This window comes from Phoca vitulina, unplaced genomic scaffold (assembly GCF_004348235.1).
Source record: "Phoca vitulina isolate PV1807 unplaced genomic scaffold, GSC_HSeal_1.0 scaffold67, whole genome shotgun sequence".
Taxonomy (NCBI): domain Eukaryota; kingdom Metazoa; phylum Chordata; class Mammalia; order Carnivora; family Phocidae; genus Phoca; species Phoca vitulina.
The window spans coordinates 411,050-434,962 of record NW_022589770.1 but is presented as its reverse complement, the minus strand read 5'-3'; the positions used below and the strand labels follow the sequence as shown (position 1 = coordinate 434,962).

General features: G+C 39.7%; 1 protein-coding gene across 7 annotated transcripts in view; it reads left to right on the top strand.

Annotated features, from left to right (window-relative positions):
• Window positions 1-23,913, top strand: part of FOCAD (focadhesin) — a 303,113-nt gene that overhangs the window by 90,112 nt on the left and 189,088 nt on the right. For all 7 annotated transcript variants that reach the window (XM_032392329.1, XM_032392330.1, XM_032392331.1 and 4 more), the window contains 3 exons: window positions 563-650; window positions 4,350-4,552; window positions 12,948-13,205. In XM_032392329.1, the coding sequence (XP_032248220.1) occupies window positions 563-650; window positions 4,350-4,552; window positions 12,948-13,205 (549 nt within the window). The remainder of the gene's footprint in view (window positions 1-562; window positions 651-4,349; window positions 4,553-12,947; window positions 13,206-23,913) is intronic.

Here is a 23,913-nt window from a genome sequence, read left to right as displayed (position 1 = left end):
GAAATGAAGTATTCTTTTAGTATTTCAGGTAGTTTTTCACTAATTTGAAAGATTGTTTTTGAATACTTGTCAGTCTGTTCTATTAAGGTATATTCTCTTTCTTTTTAATTATTTTTCTTTTTAAAGATTTTATTTATTTGAGGGGGAGAGAGAGAGAGAGAGAGAGAAAGAGAAAGAGTGAGTGGGAGGGGCACAGGGAGAAGCAGATTCCCCGTGGAACAGGGAGCCCGGTGCAGGGCTTGATCCCAGGACCCTGGGACCATGACCTGAGCCGAAGGCAGTCGCTTAACCAACTGAGCCACCCATGTGCCCAGGCATTTTCTCTTTAAATTAATTTGGTGTATAGCCCCTGCTCTTCGACCAGATATGATAACATTTTGTGTTTTTGCTGTGTGATTGCTGTGGAGTCACCATCCTTCCTGGAGCAGAGCTGGCTTATTGTAAATAACTTTGTACGGTAGGTTGATGATCTTTCATGTTAAATATACTCTTCCTGGATACATGTTACTAAAAAGTCATGGCTCTGGGAACTTCTTCAACTCCTTTCTTGTTTTTGTTTTAGGATTTTCCTGTTGAACTGGTCACGATTGGAATAGCTTTACTTCTGCTACAGACTCCAGCAAGTCAGCAGAAACCAATCCTAAGTCTAGGTAAATAAAAATAGCCTCACAAGAGTAAAATGTAACTAGAACATAAGTGTTGGCAGGAGTCTCTTGAGCTACATATTATGCTATCCTAGAAAGTCCTGTATACTTTGAGTTTTTGTTCTAGAATTTTCCTGATTAATCATTCTGAAATAGAACTTTGTTTTTCTTACCGACAAGGTGTTTTGTGCAAAGGCTCCATATACCATAATTTACCAAGTATCTCGGCTGTCCTAAGAGTGAGGAATGGGACTAAAGGCGGGTAAAAATGTTCCATTTAAAAATACGGTATAAAATCAAGTTGATAGGTCTGGCCGATGGCAACCAAGTCACACCTTTAAAATGCAGCTTTTATGCTAATGATGCGTCTCTTTACTCTGGGTAACATCTATATAGTAATGGAGGATCTGTCTAAATTATGTGGCATGGTGCCATCAAAAAAAAATGAAATCTTGCCATTTGCAACAACGTGGATGGAACTAGAGGGTATTATGCTAAGCGAAATAAGTCCATCAGAGAAAGACAATTATCATATGATCTCACTGATATGTGGAATTTGAGAAACAAGGCAGAGGATCATAGGGGAAGGGAGGGAAAAATAAAACGGCGAAACCAGAGAGGGAGACAAACCATAAGAGATTTTTTTTTTTAAGATTTTATTTATTTATTTGACAGCAAGAGAGGGAATACAAGCAGGGGGAGTGGGAGAGGGAGAAGCAGGCTTCCCTCTGAGCAGGGAGCCCGATGCGGGGCTCGATCCCAGGACCCTGGGATCATGACCTGAGCCGAAGCAGACGCTTAACGACTGAGCCACCCAGGCGCCCCAAGAGACTCTTAATCTCAGGAAACAAATAGGGTTGGTGCAGTGGTGGGGAGTGGGAGGAATGGGGTGGCTGGGGGATGGACACTGGGGAGGGTATGTGCTATGGTGAGCGCTGTGAATTGTGTAAGACTGTTGAATCACAGACCTGTACCCCTAAAACAAATAATACATTATATGTTAATAAAAAAAACAAAAATTAAAATAAATTATGTTGCATGGTGCCATGATCTGCCAGTACATCCCCACTCTCATTTTAAAGTGCTTAAAGAGGTAGATACTGATTGTGTAGCTCATTGTGGGCCTTTTAATTCATCATGATTTTGAGGGTGAATTCCTTTTCCACTTACAGTCTGTCTTAAGAATGGCTGTAGCACGCAGAGGGGGCGCTTGGCTTCCTGCACTCTTTTTGTCTATTGGCTTTGTGCTCATTTGTGCCCTCCTCCTGAGGCTCTTTCTGAACTGCTTTTGCCTTTTTTGTTGATGTTGTTGTTCTCCTAGCGGTGCACATGGCATCTTCCCAGAGGTATAATTTGCCAGGGTTGGTACTTCTGACAGCCATAGGTGGTGGTGGTTTTTTTTTTCCTCTTCTATTTTTTAATTTAAATTCAATTAATTAACATAGTGTATTATTGGTTTCCAAGGTAGAGGCCAGGGATTCATCAATCTTATATAACACCCAGTGCTCATTACATCACATGCCCTCCTTAATGTCCATCACCCAGCCACCCCATCCCTCCCACCCCCCTCCCCTCCAGCAACCCTCAGTTTGTTTCCTATGATTAAGAGTCTCTTATGGTTTGTCTCCCTCTCTGATTTCGTCTTGTTTTATTTTTTCCTCTCTTCCCCTATGATCTTCTGATTTGTTTCTTAAATTCCACATATCAATGAGATCAAATGATAATTGTCTTTCTCTGATTGACTTATTTTGCTTAGCATAATACCCTCCAGTTCCATCCACTGACAGCCAGGGTTTTGTTTTCTTTTTTAAACAGTTTTATTGAGGGGCGCCTGGGTGGCTTGGTCATTGGACGTCTGCCTTCGGCTCGGGTCATGGTCCTGGGGTCCTGGGATCGAGCCCCGCATCGGGCTCCCTGCTCGGAGGGAAGCCTGCTTCTCCCTCTCACACTCTCCCTGCTTGTGTTCCCTCTCTCGCTGTCTCTCTCTCTGTCAAATAAATAAATAAAAATCTTTAAAATAAAATAAAATAAATAAACAGCTTTATTGAGGTATAGTTTACTTACCATAAAGTTTACCATTTTTAAGTGTACAATAAAGTGGCTTTTTTAAAAAATGAATTTACAAAGTTGTGCAATCATTACTACAGTCTAGTCATAGAGCATTTCTATCATCCAGTATGTTATGTTGAAAAGTAGGGAAGATCGGCTGTTTAGTATATTGGGAAAGAGTGTTCAAATAGGATAACCAAGAAGATATTGATGATTTCAAATTTGACAAATGCACAGCATTAATACAATGTTATGCTTCTTAATTATTAACACTAGCCTTGATTGTAAATAGCAATTTATAAAAATGCCTGGAAGATTTATAATAAAGACAGAAATGTGTACATTTCCTGTTTTATTAAAGATAATGGATTTTCATAATCTCTCAGGGACAATTATGGATTAAGACTAACATTTCGATTGGAATGATACAGAAAACATTTGCATGCCCCCTGTACGAAGATACATGCACATTCGTGAAGGTTCCGTATTTTTAAAACTTAATAAAAAAAAAAGACTAATATTTTGGCAGAAAAGGTCAATTAGCAGTGTTAGAGTAACAGGTGTTTGTACTTCATACCATGTTCAGGTTTGACTTCCAAAAGATGAAAAGAAAATATTGGCAACTCACTGACATGACTTAAAACTTGTAGACTTTTTTTGGTGTTGTGGGGAAATTGATTGATAATCTAGCTCAGAAGCCTGTGAATAACATCTTTTGGTAAATTAGGGTTCAGATAATTGTGAAAAATATATTTCTGCTTTAACTCATTCTGTTAATGGTCTGGGGGAGATTATATATGTGAGTAAGGTATCGCACATTTGTGTGTGTATTTCTGATGTGTAAGTTGAGTGTCCATGTTAAAAAAAGAATCATTTATGAAAATGGGTTTGATTGTTGCTGGTTATGGACTCTGAGACTTTTCCTGCACACAGCAATTACTGTGAAGGACATCCCTGCTTCACCTCATTTACTAATGCATCTCAATATAATTCTCACCTGGGTTTATAAGGGAAGCATGCACATTGGTCTTCAAATCCACTGATCAGGAACTCAGGTCTTTTGGCTCTGTTGAGAGCAGTGGAAGGACTGGACAATATAAGGACAACAGTTGAATTGTATTTTATTTATTTTTAAAGATATTATTTATTTATTTTAGAGAGAAAGAGAGCATGCAAGTGTGTGTGTGGGAGGGGTAGAAGGGGAAGGGCAGAGGGAGAGGGAGAGGGAGAGAATCTCAAGCAGACCCCACACTGAGCATGGCGCCTGATGTGGGGCTTGATCTCAGGACCCTAAAATCATGACCTGAGCTGAAACCAAGAGTCGGATGCTCAACTGACTGAACTACTCAGGTGCCCCAGCTGAACTGTATTTTAAAGAAAGTCATATTTACTTAGAGAGTTGGTTTATACTTTATGGTATGTATTTTCTCTAAGAGTATCCTGAAGTTATCAGGAACATACATTAACAGCTTGTTTTAGATAATCGTTAATTTTTATGTTCCTTTCTAAAAGGATAAGATCCATCCTCTTAGTTATGTGTCTGACCCAGTTGTAAAGGGGTAAGAAAACTTTTTGCATATCACTCTTAAACAAAGTAGCACTTGGTTGGATTGTGGTAGTAATTTTTTAAATGTGAATTGTTGTTTTGATGAATAGCTTTGAAGCTCCTCTCTGTTGCTGGGGGTCAGAAAATCCCAAGGTCATCCTGGGTGCTCGTGATGCCAGTTCTGCAGATACTGTCTTCTACTGCCTTGGAAGACTGTATATCCATGCATGAAGAAGGTCCTTCGAGGCAACAGTTGGCTTTGAACCTTTTGGAAATGGTACAGCAGGAGTCCTACAGAGACGACCACCAAAAGGTAATGAGTTCAGCCTTGTTTCTCTTATTTATTTTTTTAAAGATTTTGTTTATTTGAGAGAGAGAGCGATTGAGAGACCGTGTGGGAGGAGGGGCAGAGGGAGCAGCAGACTCCCTGCGGAGCAAGGAGCCCGACGCGGGACTCGATCCCAGGACGCTGGGATCATGACCTGAGCCGAAGGCAGCCGCTTAACCGACTGAGCCACTCAGGCGCCCTTGTTTCTCTTAAATAAAGGCGAAGTGGTAAATGTGGGACTGCTGTTCGTGCAGATAATCTCACCTCCTGATGAAGTATGTTGGGGTTTAAACTCCTCCCCTTGAACTTTACCATTCTGTCAGGCAGTGATGTAGCTATTAGTATATTCTTCTGGACTGTGAGAGGGGAGTGTAAAATAAGTTTTGGAAATACTGTATAATCTTTTTCCTCTTTGAGTTTTCTTTAAAAAAAAATTTTTTTTTAAGATTTTGATCTATCAGAGAGAGAGAGAGTGCAAGCACAAGTAGGCACAGCGGCAGGCAGAGGGAGAGGGAGAAGCAGGCTCCCCACTGGGCAGGGAGCCCGATGCGGGGCTCGACCCCAGGACCCCGGGATCATGACCTGAGCCGAAGGCAGACGCTCAACCGACTGTGCCACCCAGGTGTCCCTTTCTTTGAGTTTTCTGATATTAGTTGTTAAAGGTCCTGAGAAATCCTGCAGAAAAGGAACTAGTTCTGTTTAACCTGTTGCTCCTCCAACACGTTTGAGCAAGGAATCCTTTTTTCTTATCATATTCTTTAATTTAGCATTTTATGCAGCATGTTGTTACATCTGGGACAATCCAAGGTGGGAAATCTCCTCAAATGCCTGAAAATTCTGGGATCTGTGAGACCTAAGACTTGATTTTTTAATATGTGGCACCTTAGGCCATTTTCCTTGGCAAAATGGCTCTTGATGTATCCTGCGTGGTCCCCTCCATTGCTACCTTCACTTGGAAGACTGCCGGTCTCTCACACTGCATCCCTGTTCCCCTTGCTACACAGACCTCAGTCGGCTTTGTCCGTCTCACCGTTTCTGTCATGATAATGTAAAAGTATTGTCAACGTCTGGTTAGTGGCTGGGTTCTGGGCCCACGGTTAGACATTTTCTCTTTTGGCATTTGAGTATTGCCTTCAGTGAAATGTAGTATTACTTTCCCAGCTATGAATTTGATGGGGATTGAATGAGCATTAAAGCAGTAAAACTGGTGAAACATCTTATGTCTCCACGGAGAAAGATAGTATATAAATGCAGGCGAGAGCCAGTCGTTTCATCTGCAAAAGCAGGCATGCGTCTAATCGTGTGTTGTTAAATGTACTAGCAATAAAAATACAGGCACTGTAATTCCTGGTTTGAGGGCGCAGCAGAAGCTAGCCTATAGGCAAATTGACCATACTCTACAGCTTCCGAATTCCTAATTGCTTGTCTAAAACTTTCAAACTTAAAGTAGGTAACTGAGTTGCATTAAGAGAAGGAAATTTTTGCCTCTGCCCCGATAGGACAGAATGTGGCCCAAATTTTCTAATAGCCTTTTACTTTCTGTTGTGGTTTGCTCCTGATTGGGTTCTGGATGGGTATGGGGACAGGGCAGGATGTACTGATATCTGAGAGTTCCGTTCTTTCAGCTCACAGGTGATACTTACTGAGAGTCGCCCTGACTCTAATTCATGAGCACTTGCTTTACTATTCGCTCACGTGTGTGAATCTTACTCATTAACGCTAATAGCTGGACTTTCTCTTCAGCAGCTTGTGTAGGGGGAAGAGGAAGGGATACTATTAGGGCTATAAACATTCTCCTGATGATAACGTGCTGCTTTATGGAGGCTTGGAGTGGAGACATGATCACCGTTTTTAAAATTGCAAGCCACAGTTTGCTGTTGGCTTTTCTTCCGCGCCTGTCCAGGCCTCTATATTCCAAACACACCTATAAATTTAACAGGATGCAAACTCTCCACGTCTCTCCCTGAATCTTTGCTTTTGCTCACAATGCTCTTCTGTCTCCTTTGCCTTGACTGCTCATTCTTCAAGACCCAGCCAAATGTTCTCAGCCTCCCGGAGTCCAAATTCATGACCTTCTTCTTGGCATCCCCAGCTCTTTTAATATTACTCAGTTGTGTTGTATCTTAAGTAAGAGGGCTACGTATATGTTCTGCAAACTCATTGAGGGAAAGGATCTTGGCCCTTCTCACACTTGGCCTGTATTTTCTAAGCATGTTGAAATTGAAATTGCAACAGTTGTTGAACTTTCTGTGTTTTTTTCCACATGAGTGTTTTTGCTTTATCGTTGTCACCTGATCATAGATGAGAGCATTCAAAGTCTTTTAGCCAGTTGTTAATGGAATACTCTGATTTTCCACATACTTAAATAAGCTAGGGTGTTATCTATTTAACTTTGCATCCTCAACACCTGACACATTGTTTACTGCATGATAGACATTCAGTAAATTTCTATTCACTGAGGGATGTGTGCTTCTCATAAGGATATGGAAGATTGTTTTACCATCTCCACATATTATAGAAAGACCTTTGTATAAAACACAGATCTTGTTGCTTTTTATTATTTCTTTTTGGATGGGTGACTCTGACTTAGCATGTTTGATTTAGAACTAGAGCACTTCTTAGGAAGCACAATTCCTCTGGGGAATGAAAATAAGGTTAAATGTTCTGTACCACACAATTCTGTATTCCCTATCCATTTCTGAAGTGTTGATAACCATGAAATGAAACACGTTTTAACTTCCAATTTCTAAGAATTAAAAAATGTAAGCTATCAAAACAACCACTCATCTTCTTTTAAAGATTAACATAATCTAATAAGCTTTTAATATTTTTTAGTGGTGTGTGGAAAACAGGATTCCTTCTATTAGGCTATTAAATGTGATATTTAAAACCACCTATTTGTGTTTTTGTAGGCTAAAAAAAAGAAACAGACACTAGTTGTAAATTCTAATGTGCTTAAAATCTTTGTGCCCCAGCCCCCAGAGAATGTGGGGGGAGAAAGAAAGCACCAGGGTATGAGTCTGGGTCTAGGCAGGAGAGAGAGACTGTGCTGGTAATTTGAACAAAGAAAAACTTAATACAAAGAATTATTAACTAGTAAACGGTCTCCAATGACTAAAAGTTATAAAAGAGGCTCTAAGGAATATTGCATTAATAAAAGTAAGGAACAGCTACTACTTCTAGGACTGGAGAGATTGATTACCCAAGGAAGGAATGGAGAGGTTCTCCCTACTCAAGACCGAGATCAGACCTTGTAGAAAGAATGTGGCGGTGGCTTGCTGGATGGTGACATTCTCTGGGGTGCCTCAGGTCAGAGCTGGTCTGTAGGAAGCCACCCCCTGGGGTGTGAATGGGGTGGCCTGTGTCCTCCACAGGAAGACACCTGCTGGGGTCTCTTGAATGCCCCCTGGCAGACACAGTAGGAGAAATCCCTGAATAATATTCCAGTGTATGGATATACACCACATTTTACTTTTCCATTCATCTGTTGATGAACTTTTGGGTTGTCCTCACTTTTTGGCTATTATGAATAGTGCTGTTATGAACCTTCCTATACAAGTTTTTATGTGGACATGGTTTCATTTCTCTTGGGTAGATACCTAGGAGCGGAATTGCTAGATCATACGGTACTCTGTTGGAGGAACTGCCAGACTGTTTTCCAAAGGGACTATGTCATTTTACGTTCCCACCAGCCCACCAGCTGTGTATGAAGACTCCAGTTTGTCTGCATCCTTGCCAACACTTGTTTTTGCCTCTGGCGGGTGTGAAGTGCCTTTTCATTATGGTTTTCATTCGCATTTTCCTGATGACTTCTTAGAATACTCCCTTGACAAGTGAGGAACCTGAGGCTAGACAGGTTAAGTTGCCCAAATTACACAGGTAGTGAAGGATAGAGTTGAGATTCAGATTTTTGACTGTTTAAATATAGAGCCTATATCCTACTGCTCCAGTTTGATTTTTTCTTTTGGTAATTTGTCATCTTTGTGCTGAACTTGCGAGTAAATAGAACAGTTGCAGATTTATAGGCTAACACTAAGTCATAGTACATTAAAATAAACTGGCTTCTTAAAAACTTTTGGTTGGAAGTTAAAAGGAGTTAGTAAGTCTTAGATCTTGTACATCTACCATCGTCTTCTGAATAACATGGATACTGAGAACGGTGTGGGTTGTCCTTTGGTGATAAGCAGCCCTCCCAAACCTCTCCACTCTTGACTAGATTCTTTATAGAGGTATAGAGCAGAAAGAGCCTCTTGAGGCTTTGTCTAGTCCAGTCTTCTGCTTCTGCTCTGGTGAGTGATTAAATCCCTTCTAGCAAAAATCTGTCCTCCTTTCAAGGGGCTCCAGGTTTGAGTTTCCATACTCCCTCTCCTGATCAAATCCTGGCTCCACTTTGGTTAAGCCTATTTTCATCCCTATTACAGATGAGTGTTATTCTTTTTTTTTTTTTAAAGATTTATTTGAGTGAGAGAGTGCTTGGGAGAGTAGGACCATAGAGGAAAGGGCAGAGGGAGATGGAGAGGGAAAGAGTCCCAGGGAGACTCCCTGCTGAGCACGGAGCCTTACTTGGGGCTTGATCCCAGGACCCTGAGACCATGACCCGAGCTGAAGCCAAGAGTCGGACGCTTAACCAACTGAGCCACCCAGGGTGCCGTAGATGAGTATTATTCTTTAAAGTTAATGAAAATCTGTATTGTTCACTGAACACACAATTTCTTTTTAAGACTCCTTTAGGCAAAGAAGTACTATCAGATACCTGTCTTATTGTTAACACTTAACAGACTTGAACATTTTTATTACAACCTTTTTCGAATAAAGATTCTCAACTAATATCTGTAAAAGATGTTTTACAACCATTTAATATTAATTTAAATGTTATTTTTTTATGGTGTCTTGTTTCTTGCATTTTTTTACTGAGATGTAATTCACCTAACATAAACCTCTTTTATTTTTAAACACCTGCTTTCTCCTCTAAAACACAGAGCCCGCCAGCACTTTCAGCCCCCTCCCCCCCCCACCCCATGGGGGCTGTGGGGCCAGGATTTGGTAGCTGGTGCTCAGAGAAAGCCCCAGGCCGCATCCTTGCCCTGGGACTGTGCCAAGGGCAACTGTCACCCACTGGGACAGAGACCCTGTTCTGGGATGTCTCATTCAACACTGTGTTTTTCTCCTGCTGTTCGAACCTTAGGCAAACAGACAAAAAACAGAACCTAACCATCAACATGATACTTCAAGTAAAACAGGATTACTTTCCTGTTTCAGTATGTTTACTCTTACCCGTCTGGGTAATGTTGCTGCTTTTGACTCAATTTATGGTTGATGGTGATTTCCAATTACTTTCTTTTATACTCCTATCCACCAGCTTTATTTTTCTCTCCAAAAGATGACAGAGATCATATTTCTCTGTATTTTGCAACTTTAGAGACTGTGCTAGGTGCTTTATTGTGTCATTATCTACCTCAATAATCTTGGTAGGAAGGTAGTCATTACTTCCATTTTGCAAATGAGCAAAGTGAGGCTCCGAGATTGTATAATAGCCTCTAGCTGGCATGGCTCTGCTAAAGTCCTGGTCTTTTAAATCTCAAGTCCAATGCTGTTTGTCCTTTGTCTGAAGAACTTGACTCTGGTCTTCAATGAATTTCATCTTTGGGTTGGGGAAGTATTTTTAGAGAGAAAGAGCTATAATAAATGTAAATATTTAACTTTAAAAATTTATTATTTTAGGGGTGCCTGGGTGGCTCAGTCGTTAAGCATCTGCCTTAGGCTCAGGTCATGATCCCAGGGTCCTGGGATCAAGCCCTGCATCAGCCTCCCTGCTTAGCGGGAAGCCTGCTTCTCCCTCTCCCACTCCTCCTGCTTGTGTTCCCTCTCTCTCTGTCTCTCTCTGTCAAATAAATAAATCTTAGAAGAAATTTATTTTAAAAAATTATAACACATTGAAGTGGTTCAAAAAATTATAAAATGGTATACAATGAGAAGTTTCCTTCTCACCCTTGATTCTGGTTGCCCAGTTCACATCCTCTCAAATGGAAAATGAGTAGTAGCTGTTAATTTCTTTTGTATTTGTCTCATAACTTTCTTTGCATATATAAGCAAATACAAATATATAGTCCCCACCCCCTTTAAAAAAATAATTGGTAGCATTCCAGGCACAATGTCTGCATCTTGTATTTTCATGAGAGCTCTTTTCATGTCAATAAAGATAGCTTCCTCATTTGTTTTTACAGTGGGGTTTGCTTTCAAATGGTATCTCTACTCTAAAGTATATACTTGAGACAATTGAACACCTATGTCCTCACAAAAACTTTTATAGGACTATTCATAGCAGCATTATTCATAATAGCCAAAAAGTGGAAAACAACCTGATGTCTATTAATTGGTGAATGGTAAAAATGTGGTGTATCCATTCAATGGAATATTACTTGCCAATGAAAAGAAATGAAATGTTGATACAATCCACGGCCTCGATGAACCTTGAAAACCTGCTGTGTGAAAGGAGCCAGTCACCAGAAAACACTATTATATGAAATAGCCAGAATAGAAACAAAGTAGATTAATTAGTGGTTGCCTGGGGCTGCGAGGGTGGCGTTGGTGGAATGAGGAGTGACTGTTAATGGGTATGGGGTTTCCTTTTGGGGTGATGAAAATTAGCCATGGTGATGGTTCTACTATGCCATGAATTACTAAAGGTCACTGAGTTGTAAACTTTAAAAGGATGGGTTTTATGGTATGTGAATTGTATCTCAATAAAGCTGTTACTTAAAAAAATTTCAGAGGTGCCTTGCTGGCTCAGTCGGTAGAACATGCGACTGGATCTCAAGGTCATGAGTTCAGGCCCCATGCTAGGTGTGCTGCCTACTTTAAAAACAATTTTTTTTTATAAAGCTTAATTTTTTTTAAAGATTTTATTTATTTATTTGACAGAGTGCAAGCAGGGGGCGCAAGAGGCAGAGGGAGAGGGAGACGCAGTCTTCCCGCTGAGCAGGGAGCCCGATGCAGGGCTCGATCCCAGGACCCTGGGACCATGACCTGAGCCAAAGGCAGATGCTTAACATCTGAGCCACCCCGGCGCCCCTATCTAGCTTAATTTTTACTTCCCATCCTTTCAGTTGTTCTGTATACATATAAGTCAGTCTCTCATAACAGGACAGTTATAATCTAGATATTTCTAATTTGTTTCATCACACTCTGAATGAATTGAATCTTTTTATTAGCAGGCAATATTTAAAGCTTCTTTAATGTCTGTGACTTCTCCTGAGCCATGTGGGCACACTGCTCACCTTGGCAGAGTTCTGTCTCTTCTCTGTCCCTGACGGCACTACTTTATTTCCATGAGGAGTCCTTTCTCAGATCGACTTAAGCATAACCTCTTCTTTGGGTATCATTTCAATTTAGAGCTTTCAGGCTATTTAAGATTTTTATTATTTATTTATTTGACAGAGAGAGAGAGACAGTGAGAGAGGGAACACAAGCAGGGGGAGTGGGAGGGGGGGAAGCAGGCTTCCCGCTGAGCAGGGAGCCTGATGCGGGGCTCCATCCCAGGACCCTGGGACCATGACCTGAGCTGAAGGCAGACGCCCAATGACTGAGCCACCCAGGTGCCCCTGTCAGGCTATTTCTTATTGCAGAAGTTATTCCCAGCTATTAATTCCCAGGTTCCAGCTGAACCAACGCTGTTCCTGTCAACATACTATCTGTTACAAAAACGAATTGTCTTCAGTCCAGGTCTGCCACCTGCCCGGGGTTGTCTCTTACTGGAGCTGGAGCTGGGCAAATACAGTGACTTTTTTTTTTTTTTTAAGATCTTCCCTCTCACGGGGCACCTGGGTGGGACAGTTGGTTGAGCCTCCGAATCTTGATTTTTGGCTTGGGTCATGATCTTGGGGTCCTGGGATTGAGCCCCGTGTTGGGTTCCACACTCAGTGCAGAGTCTCCTTGTCCACAACAACCTCCCCACCCCCTGTGTATGCACTCTCTCTCTCAAATGAATAAATAAATAAATAAATAAATAAATAAATAAATAAAATCTTAAAAAAAAATCTTCCCTCTCACTGGTGAATACTTTAGTGCTAATAGGTTTTTTTTTTTTTTTTTCCAAACTCCATTGCCTCTGGACCTTGTATATTGATCCTTTTTTTTTTTCTTGCCTTAACTAGGAGCGAATGGTAAATAGGTTGAAATCAGGTGTTCTAGAGTTCCATCTGTTTTCTTTTGGTGTAATCCTATTAGCTCAGATATGTGCACAGTTTTTGGCAGAAATCGAAAATTCTGTACTTTGTGGGAAGGATTGATTTCTTACAATGAAGTCTAAAAAATACATGACTATATCTCTGACAAATATACTTACCTCATTTATTCATGCCTGTTTTTGCTGGTTTTTCAGCTCTCCTACAAGCTCGCGTTCCCCATAACCAGCATGTATGGATCAATATTTACAGCCTGGAGGATCCTTGAAGTAATGAGAGAAGAGTCTGCAGCCAGTGACTGGCTGTTTTCCATAGAGTCCTTGCTCCCTATTACCACAGTGATCCCTGTGCATGTTTTCCTTTTGTTGGCTCACCTCCTTGTTGAAGATCAAGGACAGAATCTTCGCCAGATACTGAAGGTCACTACATTATTAGCCCAAGCAGATTCCTCTCAGGTAAAGTAAGAAAGTAATGCAACAGTAATGGGGGTAAAGCTTAACTTTTGGGATTGTAGATTATTCATTTGCGGATGATTTTGATCAAAGTTTTAAATTATGGGTTGATTCTTTTTTGGGGGGGAGTTTGGGGGGCTATTTTTATCTTCTCCATTTGTTCTTTTTTGTCCTTATTCTGAATTAATGAGTACTTCATGCAAACATTTCTTTAATGAAAGCACATTTCACTGTGAAATCTACACATGATGCTATTCTGGTATTATGGTTTATTCGTAGATTTGCTCATTTGTTAACACTTTTGTTGACTCTTGTAGCCTATTCCAAGGTGAATATCCCTTAGTTCTAATATTGGTCTTTTATTTTTTATTTATTTATTTTTTAAAAAAGATTTTATCAGGGAGAGAGCAAGCGCAGACGTGGGGGAGGGGAGGGCAAAGGGATTGGGAGAAGCAGACTCCTCGCTGAGCAGGGAGCTCGACATGGAGCTCCATCCCAGGACCCTGGGATCATGATCTGAGCCGAAGGCAGATGCTTCACCGACCGAGCCGCCCAGGCGCCCCTAATATTGATCTTTTAAAGTGGATGCAGATTAATTTAGGGTAAAGATGCCTATGCAGTAGGCATTCATCTCTTTCTGACTTTTGGCAATTTGATCCTATCTTCATTCAGTCTTTAATAAACTAAAGAATCCTGGGTCCTTGCTATGTATGGTAATGCTGAACATGCTGGGATATGGGGGTAAATGATCATTTTTCCTATCTGCACAGAACTTGGAGTGTAATAAGCTATCAGACGTTAATAAGATTCCCCTCCCCCTTTAAACTAACCATATATTTGGTAAAGTAATCTAATTCTTTCCCATTGGGTAGACCAAAGGGAAGGGTTTCCTAACCAAATAGCTATGGTATGTGCTTATGCTTCTTTCTAAACACGGTGAAGAAAAAGTTCATCTCTTTATGGAAAATTTGTGTTCCTTTAGGAAATAATTTTGTTGTAGAGGTGGGATAAATATGTTTATCTAAGATATGAAGTTAATGTATTTGGATTCTTTTTATCCCCAACTTGTCATGCTCATTCCTTTTAGTCAAGTAAACAACTGCTGGTCACAAAAAGTTTTCCTTCTGACTAGACCTCCTGTGGTCTGATTCTCCACGTGGATCTGTGATGTTCTCAAAGTACCTTTGTGTCATATACGGTGTGGGCATAATGTGAATCATTTCACTTTGTTTCCCACTTTATTTCTCCCTTCACCTTCTATAATAAGTGCTTCTAATAAATGCTTTGTTTCAGTGCAGACACCTTATAGGATAATATCTTTATAATAGTTAATGCATAGATAATGCCTGGAGATTATCTAAAGAAGTGCTATAGTAAGTTACCCGACCTCTGTATGCCACTCATGTAAAACAATATATTACATCAAATTATGTGTTGATACTCAGGAAATGCATTGGTCTTTGAAATTCTAGGGTGATACTTTTGGTTATAAGTAACAGAGACGCATCTGTCTTAAATAGCTTTTATTAGCTCCAGAATTTAATTCAAGCATGGCCTAGATAGTATATTCACTGTATAGTTTCTTTGTTTCCTCTGTGAATTGGCTGGCAGCCCAAAGCCTTATAACCTTATATTCCGTCCAAAAGGAAGAGAGATGTAGAGGTATTTGGATTGACCTTGTTGGGTTATGTGCCCACACTGAATCAACCGTTACGGCAGGATAATGGGACACTTTAATGCACTTTAATTGGCCATCGTGGGTAGAATGGAAGTGGGTGAAGTGTCAGCCCTGAAACTGTCTGTGCCACCAGGATCATGTGGGTTGAGGATGGGATGATTCACCAAAGGAAAAATAGTTTCCTGGAAATAAAAGTGGGAATATGCTAAATAGGCAAAAAATGTAGCGGAGAACTTCTCAGTGTTCTGGGAATGCTGAAATGGTTTAAGTGCATTTCAGGTGTGCCAAGAATATCTCCCCTCTGAGCTCTCAGGCAGCCAGGTAGCTGTCCAAACGCAGGGTGCTTGGCTGATCGCCTCTGGCCACCTGGTGTTTCAGATAGTTACCCCACTGTCCTTAGAAACGTGATTTTCATGTGTGCCATGAAATGGAAAAGGTTGGGAAGTACTAGAGTGACCATCAGGTTTATTTATTTATTAAGTAAAAGTTTAAGAAGCAGTGGGAGAAATCGAAGTCGGTATGTTATACTTCTGTTGATTATTTCTTGGATAGTTTTGAAAGAAATGAGAGTGTCATTGTGCTGTCAGGATGAATAGTAGGGTGAAATGCTTAAAGAGTTATTCAAATTTCATGCATAAGCAAAGGCAGTATCATTAATAAGAACTTAGTTGTTGTGAAAAGGACAGAAGTATCCTTGAACTAGGAGATACTGTGTTTTTGTTTTTCTTTTCATATTTATTCATTTATTTGAGAGAGAGAGAGAAAGAGAGGGCAGGGGAAGGGGCAGAGGGAGAGAATCTCAAGCAGACTCCCTGCTAAACACAGAGCCTGTTGCGGGGCTCAATTCCACAACCCCTGAGATCATGACCACAGTCGAAATCAAGAGTCCAACACAACTGACTGAGCCACACAGGCGCCCTTAGGAGATACTGTTATTTTCCTCACTTTTTATGAAGTGACCATTTCATATCCTCTCACTGGACCTTAGTTATAGGTAAAGTAGCCAAAACGAAAGGACTTTATATTTGAAAAAAGCCAATTTTCCAATTGTGAGTAGATACTTGGAATAGACTCAGTTGAAATGAGTTATGATTGTAATCTGTTATTGGCGGGTTGTTTCTATTTCTTTTATTAAGTTGACAAGTCTGCATGAAATGTATTAATATTTCATGTGTGTTTGTCCTTTCTCACCTTCTAGAAAGAAGCTATATTATGTTTAAGCAATCTTTGGCTAGATTCATGGGCAGTTGATGCTAAGATTGATTGATTGATGGGTTTGGGGGAGAGAGAGAGACAGAACAGAGGGACAGTGAGAGGAGGAATCAGACTCCCTGCTGAGCGGAGAGCCCGATGCAGGGCTTGATCCCAGGACCCTGAGATCATGGCCTGAGCCGAAGGCAGATGCTTAACCAACTGAGCCACCCAGACGCCCCTCATGGGCAGTGGATACTAAACAAAAGTCTTAGACTACTAATAAGCAGTAGCTAAGTAAATAGGTAGGTAAGAGTAGGAATTTCAAGGCTGTCTTCCACCTCTGTTTTGGTGGTCACTTAACCTCTATGGTAGAATTTGCTGGTCTGCAGTATGCTTACTAAGTATTGAGTTTGTGTGTCACCATGATTTATTGAAAGAATCCTACTGTAAGATCTTGTGAGAAAAAGTATTTCAAAAGTTTGGAAGAGATGAAGTATGTTTTGGTATGCTTGTTATTATTATTCTAAGGTATTAAATTACGTTTAGTGCTGATCTTATTGGTAGTACAAGTCATGTTATATTAGTGTTCATACTGGTAAGAAAATGGGCTTTTTAAAAAGCTGTGATTGTGTTACTTCTTACTTATCCTGCAGTTTGATGGATCCTCTTCCTCCATGAGTTTTCATCCTTCATCTCTCACCTGGTTCCCATGGGGCATGCATTTTCCATGTGGTTTAATAGCTTTAGGGCCATGGAAGACTAATGGAGTTAAGTGGTCTGAAGGGAACTTGGCTTTGTGAGTATCATTTTAGAATTAACTGGATGCAGATGATGGTGTTAAAATAACCAGATAATTAACCAAAGCCATAGCAATAAATTAACACTTGAAAAAAATAGGAACACCCCCCCCCCCATCTAGGAGTGCTGTCATTAGTTACTAATAATCCTAATAGTTTTCTTCTTATAGTTTTCTTACCCAGACACCATGAGATTGAATTTGCAGAAGACTCAAGCTCAGGTCAGGCAGCACTCAGTAAGTTTCCTTTTACATGCTTGGTGGGAATGTCTTTTTTTTTTTTTTTTTAAAGATTTTATTTATTTATTCATGAGAGAAAGGGAGAGAGAGAGAGAGCGAGAGGCAGAGGCAGAGGGAGAAGCAGGCTCTCTGCTGAGCAGGGAGCCCGATGCGGGACTTGATCCCAGGACCCTGGGATCATGACCTGAGCCGAAAGCAGACGCTTAACCATCTGAGCCACCCAGGCGCCCGGTGGGAATGTCTTCTAGTGTTCTGGGGAGAGATCCAAGAATGAGCATCCTGTGCAAATTCCCGTGGAAGTCTTGGAAGTTTTAAACACATCGATTTAGTTTAGAGAGAGTTTTTCATATCATAGCCTGTGCTTATAATAAATGAGAGTGCCATCTATTTCCTAAATTAGTGTTTTTTCTGGAAATAAAAGTTGACAGATTGGTGTGGTTTTTGGTTATGTTTATATAATAGTTCCTGCCTTTCTAATACTGAGTAATGTTATTTTCCTTCATTTTGATGAAAGTCATTCTGACTGCCTTCAGAGATGCCTGAAAGAGAATTGAAGCACATGGCTCATGTATAGTAATGTCCAGTTGGCCTTATTCTTTCCTTTTCAGAGAGCTATTTCCTACCTCTGTGAATTGTTCAAGACCTGGTTTCATCAGGTGTGAAATCAGTGGTAGTGAATTGTAAACATGGACTTTACTGAGTTAATTAAGGGATAATGTGGACTCCATGCCTAAATTAGGACATTTTCTGAACTTTATAGCTATTTATTTATTTATTCATTCATTCATTCATTCATTCATTCATTTTTACTAAGTAGTCTTCGCACCCAGCATGGAGCCCAGCGTGGGGCTTGAACTCATGATCCTGAGATCAAGACCTGAGCTGAGATCAAGAGTCAGGTGCTTAACCGACCGAGCTACCCAGGCACCCCTATAGCTTTTTTTTTTTTCCTAAAGATTTTATTTATTTATTTGAGCATGAGAGAGAGAACATGAGCAGGGGGGAAGGGCAGAGGCAGAGGGAAAGGGAGAAGCAGAATCCCCGCCGACCAGGGAGCCCGATGTGGGACTCGATCTCAGGACCCTAGGATCATGACCTGAGCTGAAGGCAGACGCTTAACCAACTGAGGCACACAGGTGCCCCACCCCTATAGCTTTTTAAAAAGACAAATCATATTTTGAACCCTGAGCCAATGACTGGCCAACTTGTATATAACATGACTGTGGACAGTTTGGAAATGTGTCAAACTGACAACTTCCTTAAGGAGAGGTTAATAACTCTTAATCAACAAACCAGCTTCAGGTAAACTCCATATGTTTACCTGGGACTCCCCTAACCAAACCCCCAAGATGTTTTTCAGACCCCTGGGCCCTGTGAGAAGAAAAGGCTGTTTACAAAGTTCTTAAAACCTTCCCTATCTATTAGCTTAGCTATATTATATTAACTATATTATTAACTAATTATTGCAACATTGTAATTTATTGTATTATATATTTGACAGATTATATATATTAAATATACAAAATATATAATTATAATTATTATATTGGATGTGTTATTAACTATAGTTTCCCTATAGTTGTTGGAAGTGAGATTCTCCATCTGATCCTGGAAAATAACAGAGGTGTTGGAGGAAGCTATTTTTCCACATTGCAGTATGTTTATACAAAAGCCTTATTGGAATTATTAGGTGCTTAATAGTAGGTCTTCTAAATATATGTAGGGAGAACACCTGGCAAAAGATTTTAGTCTTTTTGAAAATCAGAGCTCCCTGTTAGTGGTTTTAAAACCTGAGAAAATGTGTTTTCTTCCTATCTTTCTATATATAGTAAGAGTTTATGGCAAGATTACATAGGTGTAGGCATTGAACATTAACCACAAAGGTTAGTAATTTTTAGGTAGGCCCAGATGGTTTAAAATGAAATCTTATTGCTTAGTATCTCAACTTCAATGGAATAACTCTAAATACTACATATAACGTACATCAGTTTCTTTTTGACTGACTGATGGAATATGCCTAGCAGGAGAAGTTTATGAACTTTGGCTTTAGAGAAGTACATATTCCTTCCTTATAACCTACCATCATTGAAGAGCTTAACAAGTTAAGTTTTGTGAAACTCACTGCCTCTCAAACCCTTGGTACTTGCTTACTTTTCTCTTGTTCGGAAGTGGGGAGAGGGATGCAGATTTTTTGTTTTTATTTTTTTTTTTCACTTGCAGTTTACAACTCTGAGTTTTTTTATTTCCCTTTTACGTTTTGGTTGTTAAGTCTAGTTAAAGGTCTTGCTTAATGGGAACAATTGCATCCTTTGATAATTTAATTTTATCCTTTGTAATGTTTTCAGGGCTTAATTTTTTCCAATTGTAAAAGTGTACACACTTCTGAGCCATTTGAAATCACTTATGTGGCTAGGTTCATGGCCCATGACTTGCTGGTCCTTCAAAAGTCATATATTATCACATAGTAAAAAAGCTGACTTTCAGGGCGGAATCCTGTGATAGTTCTACTCTGGGTCATAAGGCATATTTTAACATGGAAAATGAATAGGAAATGTGTGAAATTTAATGGTCTGTAAGTTACTGCTGTGAGAAAAGGAGAAAATATATTCTATAAAAGAACTTGCACAAAGAGTCTTTGGACACTTTGCACTCTGTTCTATTGTCACTGAGTTCTATGAATTGCTACCCCCTGAAGTCAGTCCACTCTCTGTGTTCTTCACACCAGCAAAAAGAAGCCAGAATGTACAGTACTTTTAATAAAGAGCTTTACAGATAAGAAGTGCTGTACTACTATTCCCTCGTAGCCATAGCGTCGATCATGCCTAGAGCAAAATTGGGCTGAGCCTGTCAACATGAAACAATTAGACAAAGAGAAACACAGACCGAAATTCAAGGTCAGGTATCTATTCCGTTCGGTGGTAATATGCTTATTTCTTCTTTATAAACCCCACATAGATACCTGTAGAATAAACATGTTTTTAACTGGCATTTGAACCCTTTACTGTTTTTTTTTTTTTCTTTTTTGCAGAAAGCCTAGAATTTATACCCAGCAAGGAGTTCTGTATCAATTTCTTGCCTTCCCTGAGTGTTCATATTGGGCAGAGTTTCTTTTGAAGAGTCTGTAGATTGTAAATCACTTAAAATTCTCACTGAAATTGTTTGTGATTTTCAGTTCCACCCTATATCACTGTGATATTCAGTAGTTCTTTCTTTTTTTTTTTTAAGATTTTATTGATTTATTTGACAGAGAGAGACACAGTGAGAGAGGGAACACAAGCAGGGGGAGAGAGAGAGGGAGAAGCAGGCTTCCCATGGAGCAGAGAGCCCGATGCGGGGCTCAATCATAGAACCCTGGGATCATGACCTGAGCCGAAGGAAGATGCTTAACGACTGAGCCACCCAGGCACCCCAATATTCAGTAGTTCTAATAGACTGAAACAGAAACATTTGTCTTGTCGTGTCACTGAGTGCTGAGTATAGGGAGGGGTTGGGGTTGGGCCCTGAACTGCATTTGGAATAGTGGAGTTTGTCTGCTCCCAGTTAAATACCAGGTAGAGTAGCTTTGTCTTCTGGTTAAAACTCTCTAAGGGAGCTACCTGCCTGGGATCAGCTTCTAGTGTTGGTGAAGGGGGAATCAGATTTTGTGGCAACTTTGAATTTCAAAACAGGCATGAGGAATTCCCCTCAAGGGGAAAACACACTGAAGTCCACCCTTGACAGAATAAAAATGTCTTCTTTTATTTATTTATTTATTTTAAAAAGATTTTATTTATTTATTTGAGAGAGAGAATGAGAGAGAGCACATGAGAGGGGGGAGGGTCAGAGGGAGAAGCAGACTCCCTGCTCAGCAGGGAGCCCGATGTGGGACTCGATCCCTGGACTCCAGGATCATGACCTGAGCCAAAGGCAGTCGCTTAACCAACTGAGCCACCCAGGCGCCCAAATGTCTTCTTTTAATGAGCGGACAGGGAAGGGAGAAGGTGGTATTGGTTTTCTGCCTACATGTCTCATGGCCAGAAACTCCCAAGTGAAGTTGCCAGTTGGCATCCTTTATCATTCATTCTTCAGCTCTTCTGAGTCAGCCCTTCAAATAAGAGGAGAGTCTTATAATTTATGGAAACATTGCTTTACATCTATAGGAGCAACCCATGCAAGTTCCCTACAGCCAACTTGGCATTGATTCATAAATATAAATGGATAAGGAAGGCTCACCAGACTCTGAGAAAACGTAACAGCATTAGTAACCAAAGAATCTGTTTCCAGAAGAAAGAGAACTCAGGAAGAAGAATATAATGAAAAACAATCTAAGTCCTGAGAGATATTGGAAAGCTATGATTCTATGTTTTTATGCTGTCAACAAAAATACTGCTGTGAGAAAGAAGAAACTCAATGATGAGATTTTAGAAGTGGAAAATGTGATTGCCACAGTTTGTAAATGGAGACAGGATTAGTGACTTACAGAATCTGCAAGTAAATATTTCAGAATACGGAACAAAAAAAATTTAAAAAGTTAAGACACTGAGGGTCAATATTGGGAGTTCTAACATCTTTCTCTAGAAATTCCAGTTGGGGGGAATGGAGAAAATGAAGGAGAGAAACTTAAAACACGACAGAAAACTATTTCTTGAGCTGAAAAAAGACACAAGGGTACCGATCATTAGGACCCTTTGAAAGCCAAGCAGCATATGTAAGAATAGATCAGTCTCTGATTTTGTCCCCAGAACTTAAAGGATAAAGAGAAGGTCATGAGAGATTTTTAGAGAAGAATGGGGAAAGGAAAAACTTAAAGTAAGATTGATCTTAATTTTTTAGCATCAGCACACTGGGTGCTGGAATACATGGGATTATTGCCTTCTAATTTCTTGGGGAAAATCACTTTGTACCCGGATTATTCGTCCCCATTTTTCTACCTTTTGCGACTGGTAATAAAGGCTTTTCCAGGTGTGCAAGAATTCAAGAACATTCCTTGTTTGCTGGTTTTTTGGGGGGTGGGGGAGGAAACCCCTCAAGGATGTGCTCCAACAAAATGGAAAATGAATCCAAGAAAGAGAAGAAATGTTGAATGGTGATCAAAATATCCAGTAAACCTTATGGTTAGTTGAAAATAATTATTTGTAGAGTATGAAAAATAGTTACCTGGAACTAAAGTCCAAGCTTTAAAACATGGTGGGGGTAGCTAGTGGGATTGTGATGGTGTGAAGAGCTGAGAATGTGCTAAGGGTGGAATTGTTTTGGAAACTGAGTAATTCTTTTTTTTTGTTTTTAATTTTTTTTAAAATTTTATTTATTTATTTGAGAGAGACAGAGATAGAGCACAAGTGGGGAGGAGAGGGAGAAGCAGGCTCCCCGCAGAGCAAGGAGCCCGACGCGGGACTCGATCCCAGGACCCCGGGATCATGACCCGAGTCGAAGGCAGACGCTTAACCAACTGAGCCACCCAGGCACCCGGAAACTGAGTAATTCTTGATGTTGGTAGAAAAATAAGGTGAAATATGCACATAAGCCTTTATTAGTAACAATTAGTGATTTATGATTTCTAAATACTATAACAAAAGGAAAAAAGAAATAAAAAAACCCTAAAAGGATGGCAAATATGAACATAAGATGATAGGAATATTAAAAAAAAAGATGGTAGGAATAATTCCAAGTAAATCAGTTGTGACAATTACTGTGAGTGAATTAAATTATCAAAAGAAAGGCTCATTAACTTTATAGTGTTTCTAAGAGGCAAATTTTGAAACAAGTGACAAAAATTGAAAATGGTAACAATTAAAAACTAGGTAGATCATTAAGCTAGAAGATGTGGTAATATTATCATCGAAGGGAGATAATACAGAATCCAAGATAAAAAACCTCACACAGAACAAAAGGTAGTCATAGGTAGATTCCATTGAAGTTAGGAATCAGAAAAATATGGCTGACAGTCATGTTGCTATTTTTCTGGAGGTTCTGGCCATTTTTCATTCAAGAAAAAGAACTAGAACTTACATATGTACTACAAAGGAAAAAGCCAGGGCTCCTTAGAAAATGCAAGAGAATTTACTTAAAGCCATTGCTTTTAGAATGGATAAGAGAGTTCATTACAGTGGATAGATGTAAGATCAGTCTACAAAACCAGTTGGTTTTCTTTACAAAAACCCCAATAAATTAGATAACATTGGCACTATATGGGAAAGGTATAATTTATAAGCAGTGTAGAAGCTATAACTTGAAATACTAGAATTGCATAGAAAGAGTTTGATGTAATTATAAAACGTCACCAAAATACATACAGTGGCTTCTAATATACTTTAGATATGGAATTCACATCATAAATATTTATCATTGACTGAAATTTAATGATCTTACAATTGCAAGGCATTTCGTTTTGTTTTTTCTGTTAATTGGTATATGGGTTCTGATTCATTACCATAAATTCGCAGCAGGAAGATATTCAACTAATCAATTTACTAAGTAGTGCTGAGGGTCCAAAAGGGAAGTGTTGATCATGTTTGCCAGTTTGACTGAATTCTGAGTTCTGTTGAGTAAATCAGTTCTAGACCTTTTGATAACCTGGCTCGTGCTTTGGAATAAATTCTTCTATCCTTAATCTTCCAGTGCTAAATAGTTTTAAATGTGGTCTACTCATTAGAAGCTATAGTATCTCCTTGAACAAAGTAATAGCAAATAAAAATAGGTAACATTTACATATGCTTATAACATACCAGTCACTATTTTAATCACTTGATTTGCATCTGTTAACTAACTCACAAACAGCTCTTTGAGGTTACTACCACTACTTTTTAGGAACTGGGGCACAGAGT